Source organism: Loxodonta africana, chromosome 3 (assembly GCF_030014295.1).
Source record: "Loxodonta africana isolate mLoxAfr1 chromosome 3, mLoxAfr1.hap2, whole genome shotgun sequence".
Lineage (NCBI taxonomy): Eukaryota > Metazoa > Chordata > Mammalia > Proboscidea > Elephantidae > Loxodonta > Loxodonta africana.
Window position 1 is genome coordinate 197129110 of NC_087344.1, and position 15638 is coordinate 197144747.

General features: G+C 40.1%; 1 protein-coding gene across 1 annotated transcript in view; it reads left to right on the forward strand.

Annotated features, from left to right (window-relative positions):
* ATF6 (activating transcription factor 6) overlaps positions 1-15638 on the forward strand; it is a 261968-nt gene that overhangs the window by 22161 nt on the left and 224169 nt on the right. The window contains exons 5-6 of the mRNA XM_023554220.2: positions 6060-6189; positions 6815-7021. Of these exons, the coding sequence (XP_023409988.1) occupies positions 6060-6189; positions 6815-7021 (337 nt within the window). The remainder of the gene's footprint in view (positions 1-6059; positions 6190-6814; positions 7022-15638) is intronic.

Below are 15638 nucleotides of genomic sequence, written 5' to 3' on the forward strand. Positions count from 1 at the left end.
TAAGCTCTCCACTCATTCAACAACTCTGCCAGGCACTGTTCACATTTTTAGATTTTTTGCACATGCTTTTCTTTATTCCTGCAATAGCCCCATTTTTTCTTTAATTGGAAAACTCTTACTCAACCTTTCAGATCCAGTTCAAAAATTACTTCCTGTCTGAAACTTTTCTCTGATTACCACTATTGGAAGTTCTCTGTGGTCCTAGTTTCTCCAGATTAATTAATTTTAGAAATTTTGTTTAATTTTGAAGACAAAAGTATATAACAAGGTGTATTTGGAGAAGTCTTATTCCTATCATTGTCCTTTCTACCCTTTTTTTACACAAAAGGTAGCATACTGTAATATACCCTGTTCTTCTCCTTGTGTATTTTAACTTAGCACTATATCCTGGAGATAACTCCAATGTCAATATACAGAATCTTCTTCATTCCTTTTTATGGCTGCTTTGTGTTCCATTGTGTGGTTATATCATACTTTATTAAATGATTTCTTTAGTGATGAACATTTGTGTTAGTTTTCAGTTTTTTCTAGACTCATTTCATATTTTTGTCAGGATATGTTCTGAGAAGTGGGATTGCTGAGACCAGGGTAAATACGTATGTAATTTTGCTAGATATTGCCAAATTTCTCTCTGTAGGGGTTGTGCAATTTTATATTCTCACAAGTGGTATGTAAGAGGGTCTGTTTTCCCATCATCACTACACAGTATGTTTTATTTTGTATTTATTTTAAGTGTAGTTGAGCATCTGTTCATATGTTTCATATGTTTAAGGACTTTTTTTTGGTAAACTGTCATTTCATATTTTGCTCAATTTTTCCATTGGGCTGTGTTGGTCTTTTTCTTTTCAAATATTGTAGGTTAATATTAGGGTTATTAGTACTTAGTTTGTAAAATAAGTTATAAATATTTTCTTCCAATTTGTCTTTTAGCTTTATTGATAGTGGTTATTTTTCCCAGTCATAATTTTTTCTTATAGTTGAATTATCAGTCTTCCCTTTTATTTATTTTTTTTTCCTCACTCAAAAGGAGGGCTTTTCCCACTCACAGGTTGTAAAAGAATTCACTCATATTTCCTTCTTTCCTTTCAAAGAAGGAAATTTGAAACAATCTCAAATTTATAGACATGTTGCAAGTAAGTTGCAAAGAACTTCCCCCTCACGCCCCCCAACCATTTGAGAGTAAGTTGCCATCCTGATGGCCCTCTCACCCCCAAATATCATAGATTCTATTTCCTACAAAGGGTATTTCTCCCCCCCCGCCCTTTGAATTGCAAGATTAAGTTTTTTCGGGAACATTTTATTTTTTAGGTGAAAGTTTACAGAGCAAATTCATTTCCCATTCAACAATTTACACACAACCTGTTTCTTAACGTTGATTACAAACCACTGAATGTGTCGGCACTCTCCCGCCTTTCTTCTTGGGTTTCCTGTCTCCATTTGCCCAGCTTTCCTGCCCTTACTGTTCTTCTGAACTTTGCCTTTGGGCAAATGCTCCCCTTTAGGTCTCGTATAGTTGATTGTTCTGAGGTGTACATTCCTCACTGGTGTTATTGTTCATTTTATAGGCCTGTCTATTGTATGGCTATAGTGTGATCTCACGGAGTGATTTCACTCCTGCTCTTTTTTGGTAGTTACTTGCTTGATGTATTCTTTTCCATCCTTTGTTTTTTAATAAAGTTAACGTCTTTGTTTCTAAGGTGTGTCCCTTGTAGACAGCATATTGATGGATCCTGTTTTTTTATCCATTCTGTCACTCTGTGTCTCTTTTTGGGTGCATTTAGGCCATTTACATTCAGCGTAATTATTGATAGGTGTGAGTTTATTGCTGTCATTTCGTAGTGTTTTTTTTTTTTTTTTGTGGTGCTGCCATTTTCTTTGTTCTTCTTACTCTCCTGTGCTGAATTCCTTTTGTTTATGGATTTCTTTTGTTTTTGTAGATTTTATTTTTATGGAGACTATGTTTTTCTTCTTTATTTTGTTGAGTAGGTTTGTTAACTTTTCTTTGTGGGTTGCCTTGAAATTTACCCTTATTGTCCTAGGTTTGAACCAGTCTATTATTACTTGGTATCGCCTTGCCTTTCTCTCCGTTAGAAAGTTCTGTATCTTTACTGTTTATTCCCTCTTTTATTGTTCTGATGTTGTTGTCATTTACAGATTAACCTCTCTGGTTCTCTGTTGTAATTCTTTTGGTTTTGGATAGTCCTGGCTGATACAATCTTGTGTCCTAGATTCAGACTGTGGTCTGACATTGTTTGTTCTGAGACCAAAGGACTCCCTCTAATAATTCTTTTAAGTTTGTTTGATTTTTATATATTCCCTTAGTTCCTGTTTATCTGGAAGTATCCTAATTTCACGGTCATATTTGAACAAGAGTTTCGCGGGATATGTTATTCTTGGTTGGCAGTTTTTTCCTTTCAAGGTTTTATATATGTCATCCCATTGCCTCCTTGCCTGCATGGTTTCTGTTGAATAATCAGAGCTTAGTTTTATTGTTTCTCCTCTGTATGTGACTTTTTGTTTTTCTCGAGCTGCTCTCAGGATTTTTTCTTTGTCTTTGGTTTTAGTGAGTGTGATTATGACATGCCTTAGTGATTTTCTTTTGCGGTCTATCCTGTATGGAGTTCGTTGAGCTACTTGGATGGTCAGCTTTTCATCTTTCATGATATTAGGGAAATTTTCTGTCAGCAATTCTTCAACGATCCTCCCTGTGTTTTTCGTTTTCTCCCCCTGTTCTGGAACTCCAATCACTTGTAAATTTTTGCTTTTGATTGTATCTCACATAATTCTCAGGGTTTCTTCATTTTTCTTAGTTCTTTTTTTCTGATTTTTCCTCAAACAGAGTTGTATCCAACAGAGTATCAAACAGAGTTGTATTCATCATTTCAAACCTCAGCCCTTCTATGACACTGTGCATTTTTGAAATCTTTTTATCTTTTGGATTTCTAATTGTTGTTTTTGTATGATTTGTAGTTGTGATTTTATTTTGCCTTTTGTTCCAGTATTATTTTCCTGAATTCTTCCGTTGTTTTGTCTGCTTTTTCCATGAATTTGTATATTTTTTCCTCATTTTTGTCTGGTTTTTACTTCAACTCTTGGATAGCTCGAATATTAGAGATTTGAATTCCCTATCAGGTAGTTCTAGTGCTTTTCTTCTACTGGAAAGTCATCTGGTGTTTTATTTTGGACTCCTACTGGAACCATCCCGTCCTGTTTTTTAATATGTTTTGACATTGTCTGCTGTCCTTAGGACATTCAGTAATTATTTTCTTCATTTATTGACTGTAGATCTGTTTGTTTTATTTTGGTTATGTATGAGCAGGCAGGTTGTGTGTTGTTTGTTTTTTACTCTTCTGTGGTCACCATACTTTTCACCTCCTGGTCCAGTGGGCAGGTCCAGTTGCTCAGCTATGGTGCAGCAGAGCAGGTCCAGCTAATGGGCAGGGGCTGGGATGGGTTGTTTGTGGCACATACTAGGGCCAGCAGGGTGGGTTGGGAATCAGTCTGGGCAGGTTCCGGTAGGCTGTGTCTGTGCTGCTCGGGGGTGTGATGTTCAGCATATGGTGCAGGTAGGCAGGAAGGAGGGAGGAGGTTATGATGTGTGGAGCAGGTGCTCTGTCTCCTGCTGGGAACTTTGTGAAGCTACTCTCCCATACTTCTGGGAGTGATTTCAGTTCCAGATTTGAAGGGTGTCTAAGGGCCGTAGTTTTCGGGGTTCCACCAGTCTCTATCAGACCAGTAAGTCTAGTATTATTTATGAGTTTGAATTTTGTTTTACAGTTCTCTTCTCTGTCCATAACCTATTATTGTGGTCCTGGTTTAGAGTGGTTGGTAGTGGTAGCCAGGCACCATTGAGTTCTTCTGGTCTTAGACAAGTGGAGGCCATGGTTCATGTGGTTTGTTAGTCATTTGGATTACTTGTTTCCTTGAGTCTTTGGTTTTCTTCATTCGTCCTTGCTCCAAACAGGAAGAGACCAATTATTGTGTCTTAGATGGCCACTGACAAGTTTTTAAGACCCTATTTGCTGCTTACCAAGGTAGGATGTAGAGCATTGTCTATATGGATTCTGATATGCCAATTGACCTAGATGTCCCCAAGACTATGGTTCTTGGCCCTCAAGCCCAGTATCACAGTCCCAGAAGGTGTTTGGTTATGGCTAAGAACTTTTCATGACTGTGTCCCCTGTCACACTGTTGCACACATGGGTATATGCAGCATGTACACATATATATGTATGTGGTCTCCCACCCTTGTTCAGCTTATATGTCTACCTGTGTATCTACTCGTACATTATTATTTGTTTTTGCAGGATTGTGTATGTATATTAGTTTTTACTGTTGTTGACGTTTGCTCTTGAGTACCTTTCAGTGTCTTCCTTTACCTTGATTATGTTGTGCTGACTTCCTGCGTATTGTGTATTATCTCTCCCTTCATCAAAGTTAGTACATGTCTACTATCTATTGGGTGGTCCACCACTTCGGCCCCCATAATCCTGTTACCATCTTACATAGCCACGTTACAACCATCAAAATCAGGAAATAAACATTGATACATTACTGTCCTCTAATCTTTAACTCCCATTTAGATTGTGCCACTTGTCCCAAAGATGTCCTTTAGACTAGAAAAAGGATCCGGTTCAGAATCATGCATTGTATCTGGTTATCTTGTCTCTTTAATCTCCTTCAGTCTGAAACAGATCTTTATTCTTCCTTGACTTTCATGACCTTGTCACTTCTGGAGATTAGAGGCTAGGTATTTTATCAAATGCCCCTCAGTTGGGTTTGTCATGGATTATACCCTATTGAATAAAATAGGAAATCATGAGTCCATACTGATATAAACAAATAAATGAATAAATTTAAAGTTTGATAAGGAACAGGATTTTTTACCTAATTTTAAAGTACCTTCCCACAAAATATTTATTTATGGCAAAGGGAAAAAAGAGAAGCTTCACAATGGAGTAGATTGGCAGATGCCACCTTAATCACCTGATCAAAGTGAACATCAGTAACAGGACAAATGAAATCGTACACCATCTACTATGATACAGTGAGATGAACACAGCATCACTCTGTTAGACCAGTAAGTCTGGTCTCTTTTTTTGTGAGTCTGAATTTTGTTCTACATTTTTCTCCAACTCTGTGTAGGACCCTCGATTGTGATCCCTGTCAGAGCACTCGGTGGTGGTAGCCGGGCACCATCTAGTTATGCTGGACTCAGTCCTATGGAGGCTGCGGTAGTTGTGGTCCATTAGTAAATGTTTTAATTTTTATGTGTTCAAATCTGTCTCTTCTTCCTTTCTGACTTCCGGGTTCTTGACTTAAGAGGGCCTACAATACGGCACTGGGTTTTTTGGTTTACATTATCCTGAGAGTAAACAAATGTTCTAATAATTTTGTAGGTTATTTTAAAAATAGTATTAAGTAGAGATTATACCCATTCTGTTATTGTATATGCCATCTTTTTCTTTTTTTTAGTTTTACTTTTATCCTATGCTAGGTTTATTTTAACAAAATGAAAGAGATCGACCAAAAATGCTAAGAAGACTTTTGGAAAATACTGACATTATCTTTATATATCTCTACATTATCAATTCACTCATTAAGTAAAAAAAAAAAATGCTCCTTTCAGTGTTTGTCTTCCTTTGAGCTTTAAGCTTCTTATTAGACTGAATAAAAGAAATTGTGAGAAAAGGATATTGACATTTTAACTGTAGCTTTGTAGTGATACTAAATGTTTGTATGACTAGGAACCAAGTAAGATAAAAAGATTGTGGGAGGCAATGTGGATGCAAATCAGTGATTCGTATTTTTACTATAAGATGATGGCATAGACATACTCTGTATTTTGAGTTATTTTTCTTTTAGTAGTGATGGATAATGTTGATTTATTCAGCCTTAGTGCTTAATATATAGATGTAGTCTCTAACACATCACACCTTTGCCTTGAAGATGCCTTGAAGCGTTTCTTTGTTTACATACGTGTCTTGCCTCTCTAAGCATTTTGCTACTCAAGGATGGCACTCTTATGCATGAATTGTTTGTGTTTTATTTTGCTACAGGAGGAGTTGGATTTGTCTTCTAGTTCCCAGATGTCTCCCCTTTCCTTATATGGTGAAAGCTCTAATAGCCCCTCCTCAACAGAGCTACTGAAGGAAGATAAGCCCGTCATTAGTCCTAGGAACAAAACTGGTATTGTTTCTTCTCCTAACTTCTGTTATTTTTACTTTTTTAACCTGAGTTAAGAAGAAAGTGTTAGATTAAGCATTATGTTTATTAAATTGCTTGCCATTTTTAGAAGAAAGTAATTAGATTAAGCATTATGTTTATTAAATTGCTTAGTGGTTTTAAATTAGTGGACCTAATGTTTTTTTAATGGATGATTCAGTGTAGAGAGGAAAGGGAAGAAATAGTCTTCTTTGGTTGTCTCTGTTTTTCTAGGTGAAAAGTACTTTAAAATAGACTTAGGTCCCATAACCTTCAGGAGAGATTCTAAAGTTAGAGATGTTGGGTATGAGGGTTATTCGGCTGTCACATTTGTTACCTCATTCACCTCTAGGCTTTACTTAGTAATTTCAGCTATGTTACCCCCGTTCATGTGTTCCCTTCCCAAAGCTTCATGCTTGGTTACAAAGGAAGGCCTCAGATTTCATGGCTTTTCTTTAGTCCAGTAGGGTATAGAGTAGCTATGTTTAAGTTAAAGGTATTTACTCAGAGGTCAAGATAATATGTAGAGAAAGGTGTGAATACAATCCTTTTTCTGTGATTTGTCTAATTACCTTCAGATTGATTTGTGGCTTGCTTGGTTTTTCTCCAGATAATGGATTGACTCCAAAGAAAAAAATTCAGATGAATTCAAAACCTTCAATTCAGCCCAAGCCTTTATTGCTTCCAGCAACACCCAAGACTCAAACCAACAACTCCAGCGTTCCAGCAAAAGCCATCATTATTCAGACACTACCAACACTTCTACCACTGGCAAAACAACAACCGATTATCAGTATACAGCCTGCACCCACTAAAGGTACCTGAGTGGAATTTGAGGCTGTGCGTATTTAATTGGAAGGAGCCCTAGTGCCACAGTGGTTAAAGTGCTTGTCTGCTAACTGAAAGGTGGTTGAATCCACCAGCTGCTCAGCAGGAGAAAGATGTGGCAGTCTGCTTCCTTGAAGATTACAGCCTCAGAAACCCTATGGGGCAGGCAGCTCTAACTGGTCCTGTAGGGTTGCTATGAGTTGGAATCAACTCGACAGCAGTGTTTTTTTTTTTTTTTTTTTAAATTGGAGGGCAGTAAGGCTTGTGTTATATGATTTGTTTTAATTCAGATTATCATTTTTGAGCATGTGGTGTCTGTCAGAAATTGTCCTTGGCTCTGAGGCTGTTACAGAGACGACTAACATGTGGTTCCTGCCCTAACAAGGAGTCCCTGGGTAGTGTGAATGGTTAATGCACTTGGCTGCTAACTAAAAAGTTAAAAAGTTGGGGGTTTGAGTCTGCTCAGAGGCACTGTGGAAGAAAGGCCTGGCAATCTGTTTCTGAAAAATCAGCCATAAAACCCTATGGATCACAGTTCTACTCTGACATATATGGGATCACCACGAGTCAGAGTTGACCTAAATGGCAACTGTTGGTTCATCCTAATAAGGGGGATAGCTATCCAGATCTGATACTTCTTTTTTCTTGAGTTTTAACATGGGAACACATGTCTCTAAGGCTTTTGGTCTCATTTAACTACTGCTAATGAAGAATAACCTGCATTATGCAGATGACACAACCTTGCTTGCTGAAAGTGAAGAGGACTTGAAACACTTACTAATGAAGATCACAGACCACAGCCTTCAGTATGGATTACACCTCAACATAAAGAGAACAAAAATCCTCACAACTGGACCCATGAGCAACATCGTGATAAACGGAGAAAAGACTGAAGTTGTCAAGGATTTCATTTTACTTGGATCCACAATCAACAGCCATGGAAGCAGCAGTCAAGAAATCAAAAGGCGCATTGCATTGGGTAAATCTGCTGCAAAGGACCTCTTTAAGGTGTTGAAGATTAAAGACCCAAGCCGTGGTATTTTTAATTGTATCATTTGCATGTGAAAGCTGGACAATGAATAAGGAAGACTGAAGAAGGATTGATGCCTTTGAATTGTGGTGTTGGTGAAGAATATTGAATATACCATGGACTGCCAAAAGAATGAACAAATCTGTCTTAGGAGAAGTTACAACCAGAATGCTCCTTAGAAGCAAGGATGGTGAGACTGCGTCTTACATACTTTGGACATGTTGTCAGGAGGGATCAGTCCTTGGAGAAGGACATCATGCTTGGTAGAGTACGGGGTCAGTGGAAAAGAAGAAGACCCTCAACGACGTGGATTGACACAGTGACTGCAACAAGGAGCTTAAACATAACGATTGTAAGGATGGCTCAGGACTGGGCAGTGTTTCGTTCTGTTGTGCATGGGGTTGCTATGAGTCGGAACCGACTCAACGGCACCTAACGACAACAACAATGAAGAAGAAAATCAACGAAACTTTTTTTTTTTTAATTGTACTTTAGATGAAGGTTTACAGAGCAAACTAGTTTCTCATTAAACAATTAGTACACATATTGTTTTGTGACATTGGTTGTCAACCCCACCACATGGCAACACTCTCCCTTTATGACCTTGGGTTCCCAATCACCAGCTTTCTGTCCCCTCCTGTCTTCTCATCCTTGCCCCTGGACTAGTGTGCCCTTTTAGTCTTGTTTTGTTTTATGGGCCTTTCTAATCTTTGGCTAAATGGTGGACCTCAGGAGGGCCTTCATTACTGAGCTGAAAGGGTGTCTGGGGGCCATACTCTCGGGGTTTCTCTAGTTACTGTCAGGCCAGTAGGTCTGGCCTTTTTTTTGTGAATTGGAATTTTGTCCTACGTTTTTCTCCAGCTCTGTCTGGGACCGTCTATTGTGACCCCTGTCAGAGCAGTCAGTGGTGGTAGCTGGGCACCATCTAGTTGTTCTGGACTCAGTCTGGTGGAGGCTGTGGTAGTTGTGGCCCATTAGTCCTTTGGGCTAATTTTTCCCTTTTGTCTTTGGTTTTCTTCCGTCTCCCTTGCTCCTGATGGGGTGAGACCAGTGGAGTATCTTAGATGGCTGTTGACAAGCTTTTAAGACCCCAGACACTACTCACCAAAGTAGAATGTAGAACATTTTCTTTATAAACTGTTATGACAGTTGAGCTAGATGTTCCCCAAGACCATAGTCCCCACAGCAAATCTGGGAAACTTTCTTGGTGTCGTTTTATTATGAGGTTTTTGTGACTATGAAGTTTCTTTCTTTTTTTTTTTTTTTTACTGAAGGGATCAATCTTTGAAATAATAGGGTCTGTTTTGGGTCTAAGATGAGTGTTTTGTCAACAGAATCAGGCTTGTAATCTCTGATAAGGCCACATTGTGTGGTAAACAGGATATTGAACTTGGGCATTAAGAGGAGACCTGGGCCCTTCTAAAGTGACCTGACCTCTGCCTTGAACTAGTTTAGAGTTGTGTGTTTCTATTTTGTCCACCAGGTGGCCTCACATGCCTATAATTCTGCAAGAAGTTCAAGTTTGAGGATTAGGTACTATTCAGATATGGAAAGCATTTGGATATAGAGATCTCTTAGGCAGACTGTTCATCATTGTATTCATACTGTCATCTATAGACATGAGCACAAGAGACCTCGTGCAGCATTCTTTTCTCTGGATTTAGCTTGATGACACAGGGTAGGTCTAGGTGTAATTGGGCTATGTGTTGTAACTAAATACCAATGTTACATTTGGTTTTATGGTTATGTTTCCAGCTGTTGATAGTTAGCTCCTTTCTTTGGAGCATGGTTTTAATGAGAGCAAGGTCATAAATTTGATTCCCAGATACTTTGTTACCTTTGCTGTGTTCCTTGGTCATATGACATTGATAAAAAGAAGAGCTAGGTGAGGGAGTGGATGGATCAATGAAATGAAAATCCATCAATCCCTACCAAAAACCCCCAACACAAAACCCAAAACAGTTTGAAATGCTTACCCCCCTTTGCAGGATGAAAACTGCTGTCTTTCATACGTGAAAAATAGCAGTCTTGTAAGAGGGATTCTTGTGATCTGTGAATGGGTGCTGAGGGCTCATGAATTCCTTGAAATGAAATGCAAATTCGGTGTGTGTTCATTTGTAGATTTTTCTAGGAAGAATCTCCAAAACTGTCATCAGGTTCTCAAAAGGGTCTGTGTCTTCTTAAAGGCTAAGAATTTAAGCTTGTGAAAAACCTCATTATAGTTATTGCTTAAAGCATGTCTATAAAAACTAAAATCTGGCATTAATGTGACTAGTGTACAAAGCAGCAGGGGGTGTTCCTAAGAATTTGATCATGGCAGACCCATTGGAAGGTCTTGCGTGTAGCAAGAAGAAAACTCTTCTGACCAGTTAGTATATCAGGTTCTAGAAACCTGAATCATTGATTACTCAGAACTTCGGTGCTTTCCCATAATCTGAAGACTGTATTTATTATTATTATTTTTTTCGTGAGCTGATGCTAGGCACTATACCTTGCCTGTTTCTATAGTACAATCTAGAGAAGTTAACGTTATTATAACATACATATTTATGTGTGTGTCTTTGTGGTGTGATGGGTTTCTCTTTACATATGGCCTTTATACTTGGTTTTAAAATTTTGCCAAAAGTAATTGGCCGGACTGCAGCCTCCCCTGTGATTGGCCTATTTTACACATTTTGCAGGGATAGGTTAGTTTGATACGCAAGTAGGGTATGTAAAACCACCCAATAGGATTATGTGACCTTGCGGGAATTGGTTGACTACTATGCAAGTAAGTGACTGGCTTTCTAAGGGAATTGGAGCAGAGCACGCCCTTTGCATTTGGGGCCCCTGCACGGAGAAGCTCCTAGACACAGGAGAGAGAGGGAGCTGTAACGCTGAAGATGGCGCAAGACAGTGAGAAACGGCGAAAAGTGGCAACAAGCACAGCAGAGCCCAGTGGCAGAGAAATGGTGGGAGTAGTACTAGTGGCAGTGGCGGGAACCAGGAGATTGGTGCGAGGCAGATGCAGTGGGCTTGCTGACCCAGGGAGTGAGAAAGAGCTTGAATGCCTTTTGGCAGGAGGCTTGCTGGTGGAGTGGGGTTCCTCCGGGCACTTGTTGGTCAAGCTAGAGAGCTGTAACACTTGCCCGAGCAGGGCAGAGGTGCCAAGAAGGCCTGACGGTGGGCACAGCTGAGAGAAGCCCAGAGAAGGGCTGCCTGCCTGTGGGCATGATCGAGAAGAAGCTGAGAGCTGTCTTGTTTGGAAGCTGTCCTGACTGAAGAACTGTGTCCTGCTTCCTGAGTTGTACCCTAGTTGTGGCCTGTTACTTCCAAGTTGATCCTGATCCTGAGTTGTAGCCTGTGACTTCCCCAGTAAGCCACATAATTGTATGTCTGAGTTGTGTGTGGCCATTATAACGAATCATTGAACACCACAGAGAAGTAGAGAGTACCGTGGATAGCATGGCTGGTGTCGGAAATGAAAAAGCTGGAGAGTGGAGGTATGTCTGACCTCCACCTGATAGGAATCAGCTTTGTGCTGATGGTCTTGACCAGCATCCTTCCTCCTGGTGTTAGCTTCTGACGCCACTAGATTAGTACTTTTATTTGAGAACTGAGAGGGAGGAAGAAGGGCAATATAGGAGAGGCATTTTGTTGATCCAAGTTCCAGTAGTACATATTTTGCCATTAAAAAAGAAGTAATTCCTACAAGATTAAGTTGAGATTCTCTAGCTTGTAATGTAAAACGCACCACAGTTTGGCTCCAGTTTCGGTTTCTAATTTTATGTTATATATCACTCCTTTCTATAAACCCCATTTTCTAACCTAACTAATCTGGTCATTGTTTCTTAAATTCTCTTATTTTTCCTATTTTCTTGACTCCCATCATTCTGCTTGCTGGGAACATCTTTTGCTTACTTCTGTACCTATATCCAAGGAGCTAACCAAAAGGTTGGCAGTTCAAACCCACCTAACTGCTCCACAGGAGAAAAACTCAGCAGTCGACTTCTGGAAAGATTACAGCCAAGAAAATCCTGCAGGGCAGTTCTGCTCTGTCACACAGACTCATTATGAGTCAAAATTGACTCTACGGCACCTAACTGCAAAAACAGCATACTTAAATCTTACATACTCTTTAAGACTGTTACGAGTAGTGCAGGTAAACCCAAAACCAAACCTAGTGCCGTCGAGTCAATTCCGACTCATAGCGACCCTATAGGACGCTATGAGTAGAACTGCCCATAGAGTTTCCGAGGAGCGCCTGGCGAATTTGAACTGCCGACCCTCTGGTTAGCAGCTGTAGCTCTTAACCACTACACCACCAGGGTTTCCAGTGCAGGTAGGAGGTGATAAAATCCTGGGATTTCGGTGAAAGATGGAGGGTGGAGATATTAAAAAAGTGTAGAATCATGGGCCTTGGTAACTGGATGATGTGGAAGTGGGATGAGGGACAGAGAAAGGATCTAGGATGACTTCCATATTTTTATCATGGGCTTTTGGGTGGATGATAATGATGCAGATTATTGAAACGGGGAATAGTGGTAAAATGACTTGCCCCGAGTCACTCTGCTAGTAAGAGGTGGAGCCAGAAGTTGAGCCCAGGCAGTGTGGCTCAGAGGCTAGATAATGAATCACTATGGTATATTGCTTCTAAAAAAAAAGATGAGATGTGTTTATCTGCAAGACCTTCACAGTCTAATTGGGGCGTTAACAGATTGACATAATTCAATTGCAGTAACTGTGAGAACTAATGAAATAATAACATGTTTTTTCTTTTAGTGGTGGCGAGGTGGTTAAGCGTCCAGCTGCTAGGCTGCTAACCAAGAGGCTGGCAGTTTGAATCTACCAGCCGCTCCTTAGAAACCCTGTGGGGCAGTTCTGCTTTGTCGTGTAGGGTCACAATGAGTCAGAATTGACTCGATGGCCATGGGTTTGGTGTTTTTGGTTTTAATGCCCTTATGAAAGCTATTACTCTATAGAAAAGGAGATAAGTAGTAATGATAATAATGGCTAACCTTTAAGCTGTTTACTGTGTGCCAGCCACTGTTCTAAGTGCTTTATCCTGCTTAAACCTTGTCTCAAGGAGAGATGCTATTATCACCCTTTTACATATGAGAAAACTAAGACAAAGAGAAATAATTTGCTGAAAGTCACACAGCTGTACCACTTTACATGAACTAGGCATTCAATACATGTTTGATGCATAGATTGAAATCTTTGAAGGAAGTTGAAAAGGAAGGACTGACTATCAAAATCAGTGAGTAATACATAGTCAGGAGCATCCAGCATTGAATCCAGCCGTATTCCGTTAAGGAGGATTTGCATGTAACGCCAAAGAGGATTTTGAACATGCTGACATGGATAAAGAGCCTTTTGGTGTGTTCCTTTCAACTGTTCCCACCTTAGAACAGTAGTAGCTGTGTTCAGCTGTTAACTGTTTAAGACCCAAACAGTCTTTTACGCTGCGGGTTTGTTGTCTGGTCAGCATCTAGCAGGTCAGTGTTTAGCAGGTCACCAGGAGACCTTTTGTTCCTTTACTTAAACCCATTGTAATAGAAGTTGAGTTGTTTTCCCTCATACTGTCTTACACCTAAACGTGCCTAGAATATTTGGTACCAAAGTGATTCTAGGGGAACAACATTGTGGGGGTGAGTTTTATGAATTGGTTCTCAAGTCTCGCTGGTCTTATGCACTGATGACTCTACCTGCAGCACTAAAGAGGGCACCGCTAACCCATGGTGTGAGGTGACAATAGAAATACTCAAAATATCACCACCAATGGATCAGATGTTTGTGAGAAACAAGGCTGTGGATGATTGCATATTTGATACTTTTCTATAATTTTTTCAGAATGAGAAGTGTAGGGAGGCTGATTAATTGGTCCTACTTTCACTAGACAAAGTGGCGAAAGAAAGAGATGAGCTCAGGGCCTCAGAGTCACAGCTCAAGCGCCACATAAAATACCTCGAAGTTGCCACTTGCACCCTGAAAGAAAGCCTTATTTCTTGTAGGAACAGAGCTGATTTTTTTTTCTTCTCTATGTCTTTGTTAATTTTTCTATTAGAGTGCATTTTTCTTAATGATTTTTTTATTGTACTTTAGATGAAAGCTTACAGAGCACATTAGCTTATCATTAAACAATTATTATTGTTATGTGACATTGGTTGCCAACCCCACAACATGTCAAAACTCTCCCCTTCTCAACTTTGGGTTTCCTGTTACCAGCTTTCCTGTCCCTTCCTGCCTTCTCAACCTTGCCTCTGGGCTGATGTGCCCATTTAGTTTCGTTTTGTTTTATGGGCCTGGACCCTCTGTTGTAATCCCTATCAGAGCAGCCAGGGGTGGTAGCCGGGTACCATCTTAATTGTGCTGGTCTCAGTCTGGTGGATGCTGTGGTAGTTGTGGTCCATTAGTCCTTTGGATTAATCTTTCCCTTGTGTCATGGATTGAATTGTGATCCCCCCAAAATATGTATCAGCTTGGTTAGGCCATAATTCCCAGTATTGTGTGGTTGTCCTCCATTTTGCAATTGTAATTTTATGTTAAAGAGGATTAGGGTAGGATTGTAGCACCCTTACTAAGGTCATATCCCTGATCCAATGTAAAGGGAGTTTCCTTGGGGTGTGGCCTGCACCATCTTTTATCTTACAAGAGATAAAAGGAAAGGGAAGCAAGCTGAGAAGGGGGACCTCATACCACTGAAAAAGCAGTGCCAGGAGCAGAGCTCATCTTTTGAACGAGGGGTCTCTGTGCAGAGAAGCGCCTAGTCTGGGGGAAGATCGATGAGGAGGCCGGCAGAGAGAAAGCCTTACCCTGGAGCTGATGCCCTGAATTTGGACTTTTAGCCTACTTTACTGTGAAGAAATAAATTTCTGTTCGTTAAAGCCATTCACATGTGGTGTTTCTGTTACAGCAGCATTAAATGGCTAAGATACCTTGTGTCTTTGATTTTCTTAATTTTTGCCTTGCTCCAGTCAGGGTGGGACCAGCGGAGTATCTTAGGTGGCCTCTCACAAGCTTTTAAGACCCCAGACGCTACTCACCAATGTAGGATATAGAACATTTTCTTTATACAGTGCGTTATGCCAATTGAGCTAGATGTTCCCCGAGAACATGGTTCCCAGCCCTCAGCCCAGTAGTTCTGTCCCTCAGGGAGTTTGGGTGTGTCTACGAAGCTTCCATTTCCTCGCTTTGATCAAGTTGTGCTGACTTCCCCAGTATTGTGTACTGTCTTACCCGTCACCAAAGCTACCACTTATCTATTGTCTCAGTAGTAGTTTTCCCTCCGCAACCCTGTCCTCCCTACTAACCATCAAAGATTATTTCTTTCTGTGTGTAAACTTCTTCATGAGTTTTTATAATAGTGGTCTCATATAGTATTTCTCCTTTTCTGATTGACTTATTTCATTCAGCGTAATGCCCACAAGATTCATCCATGTTGTGAGATGTTTTGCAGGTTCATCATTGCTCTTTATCATTGCGTAGTAGTCTATCGTGAGTATGTACCATAGTTTGTTTATCCGTTCATCTTTTCATGGGCACTTCGGTTGTCTCCATTTTTTGCTATTGTGAATAATGCTGTAGTGGACGTGGG